The sequence below is a fragment of the Labeo rohita genome, chromosome 19 (genome assembly GCF_022985175.1).
Source record: "Labeo rohita strain BAU-BD-2019 chromosome 19, IGBB_LRoh.1.0, whole genome shotgun sequence".
NCBI classification, from domain to species: Eukaryota; Metazoa; Chordata; class Actinopteri; order Cypriniformes; family Cyprinidae; genus Labeo; species Labeo rohita.
In genome coordinates, this window is record NC_066887.1 from 17,015,586 (window position 1) to 17,033,044 (window position 17,459).

The following is a 17,459-nucleotide window of genomic DNA, read 5'->3' on the forward strand; positions in this document are numbered from 1 at the left end:
TGTGATCAAAGATTGAAAGAAGTGTAAGCTGATATTGAAGAATATAGCTAAATTATTACTGATGCAGTCAAACTCTGCTTTGCAACCAGAAGCTTTAGCTTAGCTTTGGCTACCTGAATCTAAGTACTAGAGATATTATAAATTGGTAAATCTGATAAGACACATTCATCCAAATAAAATAAAATGTTTATATATTTCAAAAATGCAGATGCATCCGAAAAAGAAAACTGGCCCAAAACAAGTCAACTGAACAGCAGTGCTCAATGTACATACTGTACAAATACAGTAGGATTGCAGAACTTGCCCTGAGCATGTATGTCAAGCTGTGTGTGTGTGTGTGTGTGTGTGTGTGTGTGTGTGTGCGCGCGTGTTTTTGCAGATTTTGATGCCTTGAGTGCAAATGCAGATGCAGTGAGTGTGTTCTTCATGGTGGGTTTGAACAAAACTAAATCTAGGAACAGTTTGCCTCTGGACAGAAGGCCGTCATCCATGATAACGGTGAAAAAGGCTGGCCTTGAGGCACAGTGCTTTTAAGTGAGAGCCCGTTAGCCCTTTGATCAAGGCATCAAAATGTGCAACAAACACCTACAACTATTGTTGGGCAGTAAGTAGTTACAGTAATAATATTGCAGTAACCAGTAGTGTAACTAATTACTAATAAGATTTCAGTAATAATATTAAAGTTACCATGTAAGGCATTATGAAAGTTATGGCATTACTTTACTCTGGCATTCCATGGATTGCCCACCCCACATCCCTCTGATCATGATATAAATTGTATTACTAAAATTAAAATTCTTGTTCGAAAACGTTAGAATTCTGTTGATAAAAATTCATCATGAAATATAATCGTATACAGCTAACAGAGAAATTATAGCTACAATTATCTTCAAGCTACACAATTAATGAGATTAATACAACACTTTTACTCAAATATCACTTTCAGTCACCATTGAGTGTTTGTAATAACTTCTGACTGTGATCCAGTGTGGATTTTGGTCAAATGATGAGGCATATATTAGGCATATATAGTTCTGAGATGGCAGTACATTGTTAGTAACGTTTTAGAAAAATTTTGTTGGGAAATAAATAAAAAAAAAAAAAAAGTAATAATGAAGTGTAATAATAATATTTTTGAAAGGAATAACTACTAATTTTTTTTTTTTTTTTTTTTTTTGAGTAACCCAACACTGCTTACGATACGTGTATATATATATATATATATATATATATATATAAAATTTATTTAATTTGGATGAATGTGTCTGTCTTTTATCAGGTTTATCAGTTATAATTTCTATTTGTGCTGGTCAATTATGAACAATAGGTAAAACTGAACTTGAGAGAATTTAGTGGTCAAGGGGCCGCTGCTGCAAATATTTGAGTGGCTCATCCTCTTGCTCCAAACTTTTGATAGAACTCGACAGCCCTGACAGTGTTGTTCAGTAATGTTAAAGATTATCGAACAGGCTGTCGATTTATTTCCTCAAAATAGCTGTTTATTCGGCGTAGTGAAACCTCTCCTCCATTTACATCCATTAAAGTACCAGCCCCCGGTCCCCTTCCCTGCTTACCGCTGCGTTAGCATTAGCCGCTACGCTTTTTTGGCTAAACGTTGCAGCATGTTCCAGTGGCTTTGGCTGCAGCGACAACAATGTCTCGTAGGCAGTACCGCTGTTTTGTAGTTGGATGTAGGAATGAACACAAGAGTCTTCATTTTCTCCCGACTTCAGAGCCACTGAGGACGCAGTGGTCTAGTTTTATTTTTGGTGGTAAAGCGCCACCAGATATACCCAAGTTCGTTTATGTCTGCGCTAATCACTTTAACTCGGACTGCTATCTGAATGAGGGACAATACAAGGCAGGTTTTGCGAAAAGGTTAATACTCAAGAATGGATCAGTACCCACTGTTCGTGATCCAGTTGCACCTCCAAAAGTAGTAAGTCTCACACTTTGTATTTTCATGAGTACTTGCAAATCGCCGTTCCTGTTAATATATTTGATTGTATAGCGCCCTAATGGTAGCGACTTGCGATTTCTGTGAAATAGTTATTTAGTCCAAAGCACATTACTTTATGAAAAGACTTTTTGTGAACGGCTAGTGGTGTTAATAGCCCACGGAAAAGAGGGGTGGGGTAAGCAGCAGCTCATTGTCATTTAAAGAGACACGCACCAAACTGTGAACAGAGCTGTTCTGTAATGCAAAACTAACTTTTATAAGCTGTTTGAACACAGTTGTGTAGCCACAGTGTGTGAAAACAACCAGACTATGGTAAAATATCCACTCAATTATTTTTTTATTATAATTCCAATGAAGCAGAAACAGTCTCTCATAACAAGCCATTCTAGATTTCTCAACGTTGATGTCATTGCAGGGTGAAATCCCACCCATGTGTGATGATATCTGCTCAATGGACCCTTTTCGCGAGCCCACCATAAATCCTTTTTTTTAAATATTTTTAAAAATATGTGTGTACATTTATAACACTACACTTTGTACTTTGTATCATATCACCGTTTCATCAAGTTACAAAAACTTTTTGTTACAAAAAAGTTACAAAAAGTTTTTGATGTTGAAGCGACCCCATATTTAGCGCCTGCAGTGCGAATTTACCAGGGGAACCCTGACAAAAAAAAAACATGTATTTTTAATTTTTCTTTTGCCCGGAACGTAATTTTTATTGGGGAACCCCCCTCAAAACACGAATGGGCTAGTTTTGAGTAGCAATTGGTCAGGTTTTGTTTGAAAACCTGGCAACCCTGCTGTAGCTGCTGGTGATACAAGTGTAGTGTTTTGGGATGCACCGATGAGCATAGGAGTCACCATAGACTCCCTCCATTTGAGCAGCTGAGGACAGAAAATGTCCCAGAAAAAAAATTGGTAAATTCCTATATGTGTGTGCCAACCATTTTACATAGGACTCCCTCACAAATGAGGGTCAGTTTAACACTGTATTTTCGCAAAGGTTGGTTCTGAAAGAGGGATCCATACAATGCTTCGTGCGTGAACGACAGCTCCAGAGGAAGTAATTAGAACTGTCACGATTCCTCTGTTATTTGAGTGCTGGATTTTAAAAAATCCTCGAAGTAATTTGCCGGTGTTGAATAACTGGCACAATACCACTGAGAATCCATTAAACGCATTATTAGATTGTTTTCCAAGGCTGTATGATATATTAATCCCATTTAAAATGTATTTTTGGCTATTGCTACAAATATACCCCAGCGACTTAAGACTGGTTTTGTAGTCCAGGGTCATATGGGCTGAACTGAGAGTTTGACATTTTCAGTATGTGAGATTGTCCTGTTTTGCTGTTGCCGGTATGCCGAAGCTCTTCTGAAAAGGGGCCAGGAACACCAGCTCATTTCCTTTTATAAAGGGACAAACACAAACACTGCACCCTAAAATTATTTTAACAAGGCATAAAATATGATCTGTCGGGTATTTTGAGCTAAAACTTCACATAAACCTCTAGGGATATGCAAGATTTATTTTACATCTTGTAAAAAGGGGCATAATAGGTCACCTTAAAGATGTCCTTGTACAGAAGTAGACCTATTTGAATATTTTATTTTTTTTCTTTGTTTCAGGAGTCCTTTAGCAAGACAAAACCTATCATGCCAGTAAATACTGTAACCTCTACAAGCAACAACACATCTACCCCAAAACCTGCTACCCCAAAACCTGCTGCCCCCAAACCTGTTACCCCTAAACCTACTCCCCCAGAGTCCACCTCATCAGCGAAGACCAATGTTTCCAGTGGTCCGGTGCAGACGGTCACCAAGATCCCCTGCTCTCAGTGTCTGAACACGTTTTTCCACAGACCAGAGCTGCTGGAGTTCAAGGTATTCTTGTTTACTGGTACTAGAAGAGTGGGTGTTTTACAGGCATCAGTACTATCTGAAAATACTGATGAATGGAATTCCAAAATTTCAAATGGATTTCCATTCAGATTAACTCAGATCCGCACATAATTTGGAGGGTATCTTCATTTTTGTAGTATAGCCTGATCTAGGGCTGCACAATTAATTGATTTTCTAATCGTGATCACAATTACAGATGCCACAATTATGTAATGGTTCAAAGGCCCAATTAAAAAAAAAAAAAAAAAATCACATTATTCTGCTTGCTTAAGATGTGGTGGTGTGTTTTTTCTACAGGTTATCTTAAGGGTTTTTTTTCCCACTGTTTCAATTTTTCAAATTTTACTTATTTTTTAATATTTAAAAAAGAAACTATATATAAAAATGTGGCTTGCAGTGCTTTAAACAATGGTATAAAGCTATTCAAAACATCATTCAGTGTAAATTGTGATAATCATTATTAATCACAATTACAATTTCAAGGTAATAATCAACAATTATGATTTGTCATAATCGTGCAGCCCTGATCCCATTAATTGTAAACTGCAGTGTGTTTGTTTATACTTTGATGACATGCAACAATATGCACAGATTAAGATACCAATAATTATTTTAAAGCCAATAATTGATGTACTGGTCATTTATTACCTCACAATCTAGATTTTGTAAGGCTGGTTACAAAACACAGCCTACTATCATTTATAATTTGATGACATGTGCAAATTACCCTTTATCAGATTACTGATAATAATCATTATTTTAAAGCCATTACGCTGATATATTGGCCATTCATTAAATAGCAGTCTACATTTTGTTAAGCTGCTTACGAAAAAAACATGTAAGAAAAAATCTGTTAAATAAAAAAAAAATACAAAGATGTCTTTACCATGGAGAAAAAAAAAGTATGTATTATTTCCTATTTCATATTAATTTTATATGTTTAGCACAAAATAGACCTGCTAGAAATAAAGTTGGATGCCATTTATTAATTATAAGTCTTAAATATATTTGCATATTTTATTTATTAAACCTGTATCGATAATTTTTTTTTTTTTTTTTTGGCCAAAATAATAGGACTCCAGTTCTTAGCAATGCATATTACTAATCAAAAGTTAAGTTTTGAGGAATTTACAGTAGGAAATGTACAAAATATCATCATGGAACATGATCTTTACTTAATATCCTAAAGATTTGTGGCATAAAAGAAAAATCGATAATTTTGACTCATACAGTGTATAGCTGGCCATTGCTACAAATATGCCTGTGCTACTTAAGATTGGTTTTGTAGTCCAGGGTCATATATCACATATTTATATTTGTATTGTAAAGTTTATAATTAACATTCTTACAATTTAATAATCTAAACAGTAGTTTGTAGTTGTCAGCGATGAGCAGTTGACCCCAAACCTAACTGGTTGCATATTTTCATGACCTTTCAGAGGAAAATGTACGCTTTCTGCGATAACAGTTGTGTTGAGGAGTTTAAACAGATCAACAATGTCATGGCTCGCTGTGAATACTGCAAGATTGATAAAGTTGTCAAGGAGGTGAAAAGAATAAACAAGATTGACCGCTCTTTCTGCAGTGAGGGTAAGTGCTAAGAGCAAAATTAAGATGATATAGCATGTTTTCTTTTTGCTTCAGACATGCACGTCTTGATCCCAAATTGTGGTTTATGATGTTACAATTACTTGTTTGTTCATTCCCATACAGGATGCAAGTTACTGTATAAACATGACCTGGTCAAGCGCTGGGGGAAGAAACACTGTCGCAACTGCTTTTACTGTAGCGGATCCGCTCAGTCTCTGGTTACTGAAGTTATTGATAATGTAGAGCAGGAGTTCTGTGGGAGTTTATGCTTATCACAACACACCTTATTATTGCGTAAGGTAATATTCTGTCTCTTTTGGTTTATTCTGAAAAACAGTGTACAAGACTGTTTTGTGCTGCAGCATTACTTTTTTAGACTTTATGCCGTGGATATGGTTTTTAACTAACAGTGAGTATATTTCTAACAGGAAATAAAGTGCTCCATGTGTAGGCAGGCCAAGAAGATGACTGAGACTGTGAAATGGATGGGTGAGATCAAGCATTTTTGCAGCTTGCAGTGCTTGATGTTCTTTTGCAGTCTGCAGGGAACCACTGGGGCAGTCAGACCTGCAAACAAATCTCTGTCCACACAAGGTGTGTTTTCCTCTAGATTTGTATAGAAGGATGTCTCTCTTTTCTCTTTATCTTATTATTTTGTCTGTATTTTAATCTTTCACTGTTTGTTTTCCTCAGGGACAAGCCCATCACCGTCTCCAGCCCCTCAAAGTACAGTTAATCGCACGCCACCGATAACTAAAGAGGCCACGCCGGTCATTGCCAGTGTTATATCACTCTCAAGTGCATCCAATGGACAGCCAGGTGTTTTGGGAAACACAGTTTCACTGCAAGGTGACTAACCTCTGTTTAACTCGTAATCATCTCTGTACTTTCAGGGTTGCACGCTGCATACCATAATGGTTATTGGCTGCCATTAAAGATTTTAATTTATCTGTAATATTTATTTATTTTTTTAAATTATGGTTGTACACTACCAGTCAAACGTTTTTGAACAGTGAGATTTTTTTTTTTATGTTTTTTAAAGAAGTCTCTTGTGCTGACCAAGCCTGCATTTTTTTTTGATCCAAAGTACAGCAAAAACAGTAAAATTTTGACATTTTTGCTATTTAAAATAACGGTTTTCTATTTGAATGTTTTAAGATGTAATTTATTCGTGGTTATTACTGTCTCACTATCCTTCAGAAATCATTCTAATATGCTGATTTGCTGTTCAAGAAATATTTATTATAAACAGTTGAGTACGTTTTTTTTTTTTTTTTTTTTTTTTTTTTTAGAATTATTAATAGAAAATAGAAATTAATATCAATGGAAAAGATAAACATAAATGGAAAGATCCAAAGATCAGCATTTATATGAAATAAAGAGCTTTTGTAACATTATATACTATATTCTTCAAAATCTCAGAGTCTTTTTTTTTTTTTTTTTAAGAAATTATAGAAATGAATCCTTTTATTTAGCAAGATTGCTTTAAATTGATCAAAAATGATTATACAAACATGTATAATGTTACAAAAGTTTACTATTTTAGATAAATGATGCTCTTCTAAAACTTTCCATTTCTTAATAAAAAAAAAAAAATGAAAAAATTACACTCACCTGTTTTCAACAACAGTAATAATAATAATAATAATAATGTTTTTTTGAGCAGCATATCAGAATATTAGAATGATTTCTCAAGGATCATGTGACTGGAGTAATGATGCTAAAAATTCAGCTTTGAAATCACAGGAATAAATTACATTTTAAAATATATTCATATAGAAAACAGTGAAATTTTTTTTTTTTTTTTTTATAGTAAAAAATAGCTTTTGATTGGTAGTGTATGTATTTGTTCAAAAATTATGAATTTTTATTTTTTAAAAATTTAATTTATTGGATATTTCTATCATCAGCTTAGATTTTGTTCATGCATTTCTCTTATTTTTACATTTGTTATTTTTGCCATTATCTAGGTCATTTAGTGTAATTAATTTTTGTCTTATTATTTTATCAGCCATGCCATGAAAGTAATTATCTGCTAATCAGATCTCCCAGAATTTTAATATCATTGCACGTTCCTAGATACATAATTAAGCTTATAACATGTATTTTTAACATTTTTCCTTATCTTTTTTGCGAACTCAAATCAACTCTTTCCTGTGGCACATCTCTTACATTTGACCTTTTTGTTTCCTCAGCCTCTGTTCCAGCTGCTACAGCAAAAAGTACAGGAAATGTGAGTTTTTCACAATATCGGTAAACCAGCTGAACTTCCTTTTGAAATGTGTATGAAAATCAGCCGTCAATCGTTCTCTGTTTTGTCCCCAGGCGGCCAGCACGCAAACGGACGGTGCGAAGGCTTCTGCTCCACCACCTCGAATCCTGAAGAACAAAGCCTTGCTGTGTAAACCATTAAGTCAGAACAAAGGCACCTCCTGTAAACCCAATGTCTGTGACATGAATACACAAACAGGTACTAGGAAGCACTGTTGCAGACATGTTTCTAGTTGACATTGCATATGCTGAAACTCACATGTTGTGCATGTCTTTTGTCCTTTAGATGGACCTTCCATGATGGTGCTGCCTGTGCCAGTGCCAATCTATGTTCCGCTTCCCATGAATCTCTACACCCAATACACTCCAAAGTCTGTGGGGCTTCCACTTCCAGTGCGTTTGTTATTCCCTACTTGTCCTTATCATCTTTGATTATTAAAACGGTTAAAGCTATATACATATTTACTACCAGAATCAGTATGTAAGGCATCATCATGTGTCTCTGTCTGTTTATGAAGGTTCCGGTGCCGTTGTTCTTCCCCACCACTCTGGACAGTGCTGAGCGCATTGTAAAAACTATTCAGGAAATCAAAGAGAAAATCCCTGATGACCCTCTGGAAGCTGACCTCATCATGATGGCAGAGATGGTGGCTGAGGATGCAGAGAAGGACAAAAGCATCACCGTTACTGGTAAATTAGAAACAATTGGAAGGTTTTTAATTTTGCTGAAACCTCTAACATTTTAGTTCACACATTGATTAAACAAAACTTGGAAATTTGGTAATGTTTGGGCACTGCACAGGCTTTATGCTTTAGGTGGTGTAATAAGATATTGCAGGTGCAAACGCATATTTTCTTTGTGTTACTCAGATCCGACTGGTAACATAATGGATGACCTTGACCTGGAAGTCTTATCCAGCAATCTGAGTTGGGAGGAGGACTCTGTCTCTTCTGCCCAGACGTGGGATCCAACCCCGGAGCCTGATAGGCCGCCTCCATCCAGATCTGCCATACTTACTCCCATCTCCACCGCAGCAGAAGAGCCACAGATGGACTTGGAGGCTGATTTCCCAATTGGTAAAAGCTTCTGCTGTGGTTAAGAAGGCCAAACATACCAACACAATCCAAGTTACCTTCCATTCATATTTCATGCATCTTTATTTTTTTCATATTTCAGAGAGCATTGAACTTTTCAGAGGGGAAACGCAAAAGGAGACGACAGATTCTGGCAAACGGAAATCGCGCAAGAGAAAACATGACGGCTTCCCTCAGAAGAAACGGGTAAGAATGGCTAAAGGAGAATTATTCTTGACTTGCCACCATTGTGTCCACTACATAACACTTCAACTCTTTGGAATATTAGGATTACATCATATTAGGGTTTTGTGATATAGTCCAGTTTATTTTTTTCTACAGCTTTATTTTGAAAGCATTTCTATCGTTATGCAAAATAGGAATGATCCTGTCACTTTGCATTTAGCCACAATGTGGTTTTTAAAAGACAGGTGGAAAATGAAGCTGGAGCTGCAACAGGTGTCTATCAAACATCACAAAGGTGAAAATGAGAGGAGGCCGTTTTCACATAGATATTCTGGAAAATACACAGATAATGTGATCCCATGCTTTGTCCCAGAATTGTTTGATGTTTGGTTCAATCACACTGCCAGTGATCTTTCCAGAATCTGTGCCGACACATCTTGTAAAGGTCCTGTAAAGACACATGACATTAGGATGTGTGAAGCTGCTAAATGATCTCAGCCTCAGTGCGGATAGTGAGGAGCTCCCTGATCTCTGCTTCATTCCAATTTGCACTTTTTTTCATCATGAATGGTTATCTGCCTTCAAAACACCTGGTAAAAAAAGTTACATAATAACCATAATCGCTACAATACAGCCTTTACAGCATCGGTCCTTCCTTTTGTTCAAGCAGGGCTCATTCTGTGACCGATCCCAGCAATGTTACTAGGTCCCCATCCTGGGACGTGTTTGCTTTCGCACAGAAGGCACTCTGGCAAAATATGCATTTAGTTCTAGGAACTCTGTTTTAGCTCCTACTTCAGAGTAGGGTCTAACACAGTTCTATAGAAAGTACTAATGATGTAAGTGTATGCTGATTGGCCAAACACGTACAAAACACTGACTACCTGGCATTTTTAAACATTTACTTCGAACATTGAAAACGACGATAATGGCATTTACTCGTTTTCTGCTTTCTTTTCTCAGCCTTGATTATATGTAACACTGCAAGTTGTCATAGAAAATTTAGCCTGACTCTTTGCTCTTTCAGTCACGTAAATTGTGCGTTTACATTCCATCTCCATTATCAGGGCACAACAAAATAGCTCTTATCACGGTGTTGGTTCTCTAGGAACCACAATACTGGCTAGTTCCTAGAACTAAGTTCTCAGAACTATGTGGTGCAAAAGCACCTATTATGGCATTTGTTCTGCTGCAGTGAAAAGAGGCATGGAAAGGGAAGCAGTTTAACCCTGAGTGAATTATATCAAATATTATTTTACACCTGAACGAGCTACAGCCAATGACAAGATTTTGGCATGCCGAGCAAGGGGTGTAATGGTACATGTATTCCAAATGAGATGGTTTTTGGCACTTATACCGCAAATATATATTCTTAAGGACATTAACAGCTAAAATAAACCTCCAGAAAGGTGTACAATATGTGATCTTTAATTTATTACTTCATTTATTGATCCAAAGTACAGCAAAAACAGTAAAATAGTGAAATATTTTTACTATATAAATTAACTCTTTTCTGTTTGAATATATTTATTTTAAAATGTAATTTATTCCTGTGATCAAAGCTGAATTTTTAGCATCATTACTCCAGTCACGTGATCCTTCAGAAATCATTCTAATATTCTGATTTGCTGCTCAAAAAACATTTATTATTATTATTATTACAATGTTGAAAACAGCTGAGTAGAATTTTTTTCAGGTTTCTTCAATGAATAAAAAGTTCAGAAGAACAGCATTTATCTGAAATGGAAATCTTTTGTAAATGTCTTCATCATCATCATTTTTTTTTATTAATTTAAAGCATCCTTGCTAAATAAGTGTTAATTTCTGTCATTTCTGACTCCAAGCTTTTGAATGGTGTAGTGTATATACAAATGGTTTGAATGGTATAGTGTTACAAAAGCTTTTTATTCCAGATAAATGCTGATGTATTTATCATTTATGCTGATAAATGATAAATGCTTTGGATCTTTCTATTCATTAAAGGATATTACAAAAAATGTGCTGAACTGTTTTAAATCAGCATATTAGAATGATTTCTGAAGGATCATGTTACACTGAAGACTGGAGTAATGATGTTGAAAATTTAGGTTTGATCACAGGAATAAATTACATTTTAAAATATATTAAAATAGAAAGCAGTTATTTTAAATAGTAAAAATATTTCACAATATTACTGCTTTTGCTGTATTTTGGATCAAATAAATGAAGGCTTTTTCTTAAAAAAAAAAAAAAAAAACTTTTCACTGATAGTGTATATTTTTAAAATGTAAGTTTATCCTGTAATGGCAAAGCCTTTAACAGCTTTTACTCTAATCTTAAGTTTCACATGATCCATCAGAATTGATTGTCATATGCTGATTTGTTGCTCAAGAAGTGTTATCATCATCATGTTGAAAACAGTGCTGCTTTATATTTTTGTGGATTGATTGATTGATTGACTGATTTATTTATTTATTTATTTTTTTTGGTGTGCAGGCCCGTAAGAGTGCAGCTGTTGTTCCAGTCAAACCAGCTCTAGACAACCTCTCTAACCTCTCAAAACTGCAACACGAGTACGCTGTAAATGCTTGGAAGGAATGGGTACGCTGGAGGAATGCCCAACCCAACATGGAGACTCCCAAATTTGGCTGTAGGTCTCTCTTTATCCAGCATTTCTTCCCAAAATAAAGTTCTACCATGTAAAATCAACAGTTATATATAAAATTAACATTGTTTCCTTAACAAAACAGTTTTAGAAAAATGTACCACTGCATTTGCTCACCAATGCATCCTCTGCAGTGAATGTGTGCCGTCAGAATGAGTGTCCAAACAGCTGATTAAAAAAAAATCACAGTAACCCATAAGTAATCCACATGACTCCAGCACATCAGTTAATGTATTGTGAAGTGAAAAGCTGTGTGTTTGTAAGAAACAAATCCATCAGTTAGACATGTTAAACCATCAGTTCTGGCCAAAGTATCGCTTTCGTCAGTAAAAAAGTCCATCACCTGTTTTCCTTCACAAAAATCCACCAACATAAAACTGTTTTGGACTCTCTTCACTTGTGAACGTGCAAATATGTAACTCTCGACCACAAAACCAGTCTTAAGCATGGGTGTATTTGTAGCAATAGCCAAAAATACATTGTATGGGTCAATATGATCGATTTTGATTCTTTTATGCCAAAAATCATTAGGATAATATGTAAAGATCATGTTCCATGAAGATATTTTGTACATTTCCTACCATAAATATATCAAAACTTAATTTTTGATTAGTAATAGACATTTCTAAGAGCTTCATTTGGACAACTTTAAAAGTGATTTTCTCAATATTTTTATTTTTATTTTATTTTTATTTTTTTAAACCTCAGATTCCAGTTTTTCAAATAGTTGTATCTCAGCCAAACATTGTCATATCATAATAGGGCTGCACAATTAATCAAATTTGTAATCGTGATTACAATTACAGATGCCACAATTATATATTCGTTCAAAGACGCAAATCCACTTACATTATTCTACTTTAAGATGTGTTGGTATGTGTGTGTGTTCAAGGTATAGATTTGAGTATATGCGTTCACATGGAATTGATCATTTAGCCTTATGTTTGCATCACGCACTACTAGTAAAATTACAGAATTGTCAACATGCCATTTAAGCTTTAAACACTTCCTCTTCATCCATAGCACGTAGTATGACACTAAAGGAGGACTTGTTAAAGTGTTGTACTGCTGAACTAAGCTACGGCCTCTGCAAGTTCGTCTATGAAGTTCGTCGACCCAATGGAGAGAAATACAGCCCTGACAGCATCTTTTATCTCTGCTTGGGCATCCAGAAGGTAAGCTGAGAAGAAACCACACAAACCAATCACATTTACTCATGTCATATACAGTTTATTTGATTTAGCTCTCGTCATTTATGTTTGCAGTACCTGTTTGAGAACAGTCGGTTGGAGAACATCTTCGCGGATGTCTTCTACACCAAATTCTGCCAGGAACTGACCAACATACTCAGAGAGTGGAAACCAACTATTTTGCCCAGTGGTGAGTAATGTAAAACACAACACGTCTGACTATCTTGTTTGACTGTTGCCCTACAAACCCGTCTGTGTGTTTGCTCAGGTTACGTTCATTCTCGTGTGGAGGAAGAGTATCTGTGGGACTGTAAGCAGCTGGGGGCGTTTTCACCTGGTGTGTTGCTCAACACGCTGCTTTACTTTTTCACCAAGTACTTTAACTACAAGACGGCGGAGCAGCACCGCCGCCTTTCGTTTGGCCACATTGTACGCTGCTCTCGGAGCAAGGGCAACACAAAAGTGGCCTGTTTGCGGTTCTACCCCCCCAAAGACGACACAAGCACAGGTCAGCGGTTAGTTATACTATCTTAGCTTGACTGTGTTTTTGAGTTCCTGTTGTATGTATAACATGTTTGTTTTGTTTAATTCAGCTGGCGTCCCAGCAAAGAAAAGGAAGGAGGAGGAGGATGAAAATGACACTGTATATGAGATAAAGGAGAATGCAGACAATCCTCTCCGCTGTCCTGTCAGGCTGTACGAGTTCTATCTCTCAAAATGGTATGTTTGTTTGAACTTCCAGCTATTTATTATTGCATTCTTGCTGAATAAATGTTCTGTCGGGTTCGTACAAGGTGCTTAAAGTGCTTGAAGTACTTGAATCGGACGTTTTGAAATGTAAAATTATTCTTTATTTCTGGAAAGCCATTGAAAATAGCAATATTCCTGAAGAGGTAATTTTTGAAAGAAAATGTATCTATGAAGTGTTTAGTTTTTTCAATAAGCACATCTTTTCACAATTCAAAAAAATATCATACCTTTATCACTTATTTCAGTTCATGTCAGAAACAATCAAACTAAACAAGTACTACTGAAAGTGTCTGGTCAACAAGGCCAAATCAATTGAGTCATTTACGCTGAAACCACTCAGACTGATTCAAATTCGTGACTTTCTTTGATCATTCTTTTTACTAGCAAAAACGAATCAAATTAAAAGAGCAAATTTTTTTTTTTTTTTTTTGAATTTCAACATCGCTTGTAACAATTTTAAAAAGCATGTAATGATAGGTGAAATGGAGCTTTTTGAAACTCTGAATTAGTTAAACCATTGCATCACAAAATCATTCACTGTTTTGAAGCACTCCACTTGGATCGTGGATTGCGAATCATTTGTTTCAGATCTGGACTTCAAATAGCTTATTGCGAATCATTTGTTTCAGATCTGGACTTCAAATAGCTTATTGCGAATCATTTAATTTATATTGGAACTTCACAAATCATTTGATTCAGGTCCGAACTTCAGAGCATGTATCGCACAATCATTTGATTTAGATCAGAACGGGTTCATGACTCATTTCACGAATCCTGATCTGAAATGATGGTTCACGAGTCATTATTCAGATCGGAACTTTAGATGGACCGGGAATCATTTGATTAAGATTGGCAATTCGGAGCACAGATTGTAAATCATCTGATTTAGATTGGAACTTCAGAGCGTGCATCATGAATCATTTGATTTAGATCGGAAAATTGAAGCGGGTTTGCAAATCTTTTGCTTTAGACGGAAACTTTGGAGCGTGGAGCACAAATCATTTGATTTAGATCAGAACTCAGAGTGTGGATTGCAAATCATTTAATTTAGATCGGAACGGGTTTGCGAATCTTTTGCATTCGATCAGAACTTTGGAATGCGGATCACGAATCATTTCATTTCGAAAAATCTGAGTTGGTTTGCAAATCTTTTGCTTTAGATCGGAACTTCGGAGCATGGATCGCAAATCATATAGTTTAGATCGGAAAATTGACACAGGTTTGCAAATCTTTTGCTTTAGATCATGAATCATTTGATTTAGATCAGAACTTCAGAGCCTTGATTGCAAATCATTGGATTTTGATCAGAAAATTTGGAGTCGGTTTGTGAATGTATTGCTTTAGATTGGAACTTCAGGGCCTTGATCACAAATCATTTCATTTAGGTTGGAAATTCGGAGTGGGTTCGTAAATCTGTTGCTTTAGATCGGATCTTCAGAGCATGGATCGCAAATCATTTAATTTAGATCGGAACTTTGGAGAACTGATTGCGAATCATTTGATTTAGGCCGGAACTTCAAAGTGTGGGTCCCGAATCATTTGATTTAGATCGGGACTTCGGTGCGGGTTTGCAAATCATTAGTGTCATATCAGGATTTTGGAGCAGTTCTGCAAATCTTTTTTTTTTTTTTTTTTTTTTTTTTTTTTTTTTTTTTTTTCTTTTCATAAACATACAAAACATCAAACCATTAAGACAATATGGTTATAAAAACAAAACACAGAAAAAAGAAAACATTACACAAATACAAATTAACATTGGTTTTACTACAGTAAAAGTGTAGTATTCTTTGTAATACTTCAGTGGTATTGCTTGTTATGCTTGTGCTTCACTTTATTTTTGCCTTTTTTTTTGCAGTAGTATATATTTATCTATTTCTAAGTAGTGCTTAAAGTTCATTTTACAGTATCTGTACGAAACCTGATTCTATTATAACAAGTTTGTCTTAATTACACAGCTCTATTAAATACTGTCTTTCTTTGCAGCTCACCCAGCGTGAGGCAACGCACAACCGACTTTTACCTGAGCCCCGAGCGCTCCTGTGTCCCCAACAGCCCCATGTGGTTCTCGACCACCTCTCTGAGTGATGAGGCTCTGGACAGCATGCTCACTCGCATCCTTACTGTCAGAGAGCTGCACCTGGACAGAGACAAATCACCCAATGAGAGTGATTCGGACAGTGACTCAGACTTCAAGCCCTGATTTTGAAATCGAGACGCAGAGCATAAGCGCACACCAAATTTGCAGTGACAAAGTTATCTTGGGTTTCTCCTAGATGGTTCTCTGACTGTTTCTACAACTGTGACACAATCTGGATGCTATTAAATAGGCCTTGCGGATATTGATAGTGATTCCAATGGATGGAAAGCAAGTGTTCTCTCATTGTATTTTCCATGTTTAATTGGATAGTTATGAGACTGTACAGTGTTTTTTGTGAACAAGTGTATGGAAAAACTATATTTGACAAAAGCAGCTGATGTCAAAAAAAACATTTCAAAAGGTGCATATGGTTGTATGGATTGCGTTTAGAGGACAATGCTCAGTTTTATGCAATGCCACATTACATACATGTAATGTTTAATGGAGTTCTGCACATTTTTGTATCATAATGAAACACTAAAGACATTGACGCAGTCTTTGTACAACAGACATTAAAAACAGTGGCTGGTGTATCTACCCATAAAATCAAAGAGTTTTTTTTTTTTTTTTTTTTTTTTTTTTTTTTTTCCTATTTTCTTTTTGCAACCTAACCACTCCAGGATAATTCTTGTATGGTCAAGTCTGCATTTCTTTGGATAAAAAAAAAAACATGAAACTATATGTGAGTTTTTTTTTTTTCCCATTTATATTATAAATGTAACCCCTCTCTCTCTCTCTCTCTCTCTCTCTCTCTCTCTCTCTATATATAGATATAGATATATAGAGATAGATAGAAATAGAGATAGATAGATAGATGTCTGTGTGTATGTGTGTATATATATATATATATATATATAGATAGATAGATAGATAGATTTATAGATATAGAGAGAGAGAGAGTGACAGATACACACTACCAAAAGTTTTTGAACTTTGAGTAAGATTTTTTACTTTTTGTTTTTTTTTTTTTTTTAAAGAATTTTCTTCTGCTCACCATGCCTGCATGTATTTGGTCCAAAATACAAAAAAAACAGTAATATTGTGATTTTTTTTTTTTTTTTTTTTTTTTTTTTTTTTTTTTTTTTATTACTATTTACAATAACTGCTTTTTATTTGAATATATTTTAAAATATTTATTCCTGTGATCAAAGCTTAAATTTCAGCATTATTACTCCAGTCTTCAGTGTCACATGATCCTTCAGAAATCATTCTGATATGTTGATTTGCTGATTTTTCAAAAGCTTGGATTCAAGGTTTTTATTGGGAAAGAAATTATAGAAATTAATACTTTTATTTAGCAAGGATGCTTTAAATTGATCAAAAGTGATCTTAACAATAATAATAATAAATGTTTTTTGAGCAGCAAATCAGATTATTAGAATGATTTCTGAAGGATCATGTGACTGGAGTAATGATGCTAAAAATTCAGTTTTGAAATCACAGATAAATTACATTTTAAAATATATTCAAATAGAAAGCAGTTACTTTAAATTGTAAAAATATTACAAAATTGTACTGTGTTTGCTGTACTTTGGATCAAATAAATACAGGCTTGGTGAGCAGAAGAGACTTTAAAAAAAAATAAAAAAGAACAAAAAATCTTGCTGTTCAAAAACTTGGCTGATTTTGTGTATATATATATATAAAATTCACTTATTTTGAATTAATTAACACAACACAAAACATTGTGTCATTAAGATTAATTAGGCCTTTCAGTTACCTTGAGATTAGTGAAACTGCAATGAATGATAAG

At 35.1% G+C, this 17,459-nt stretch overlaps 1 protein-coding gene across 1 annotated transcript in view; it reads left to right on the top strand.

Moving 5' to 3' along the window:
- Window positions 1-16,109, top strand: part of zmym4.1 (zinc finger MYM-type containing 4, tandem duplicate 1) — a 33,078-nt gene extending 16,969 nt beyond the window's left edge. Inside the window, exons 12-28 of the mRNA XM_051137357.1 lie at window positions 3,592-3,846; window positions 5,304-5,454; window positions 5,578-5,753; window positions 5,883-6,048; window positions 6,148-6,303; window positions 7,650-7,687; window positions 7,780-7,924; window positions 8,012-8,118; window positions 8,244-8,415; window positions 8,596-8,802; window positions 8,903-9,006; window positions 11,461-11,614; window positions 12,653-12,804; window positions 12,895-13,009; window positions 13,088-13,327; window positions 13,413-13,539; window positions 15,553-16,109. Of these exons, the coding sequence (XP_050993314.1) occupies window positions 3,592-3,846; window positions 5,304-5,454; window positions 5,578-5,753; window positions 5,883-6,048; window positions 6,148-6,303; window positions 7,650-7,687; window positions 7,780-7,924; window positions 8,012-8,118; window positions 8,244-8,415; window positions 8,596-8,802; window positions 8,903-9,006; window positions 11,461-11,614; window positions 12,653-12,804; window positions 12,895-13,009; window positions 13,088-13,327; window positions 13,413-13,539; window positions 15,553-15,769 (2,682 nt within the window). The 3' untranslated portion in view covers window positions 15,770-16,109. The remainder of the gene's footprint in view (window positions 1-3,591; window positions 3,847-5,303; window positions 5,455-5,577; window positions 5,754-5,882; window positions 6,049-6,147; window positions 6,304-7,649; window positions 7,688-7,779; window positions 7,925-8,011; window positions 8,119-8,243; window positions 8,416-8,595; window positions 8,803-8,902; window positions 9,007-11,460; window positions 11,615-12,652; window positions 12,805-12,894; window positions 13,010-13,087; window positions 13,328-13,412; window positions 13,540-15,552) is intronic.
- Window positions 16,110-17,459: the final 1,350 nt, after the last annotated feature.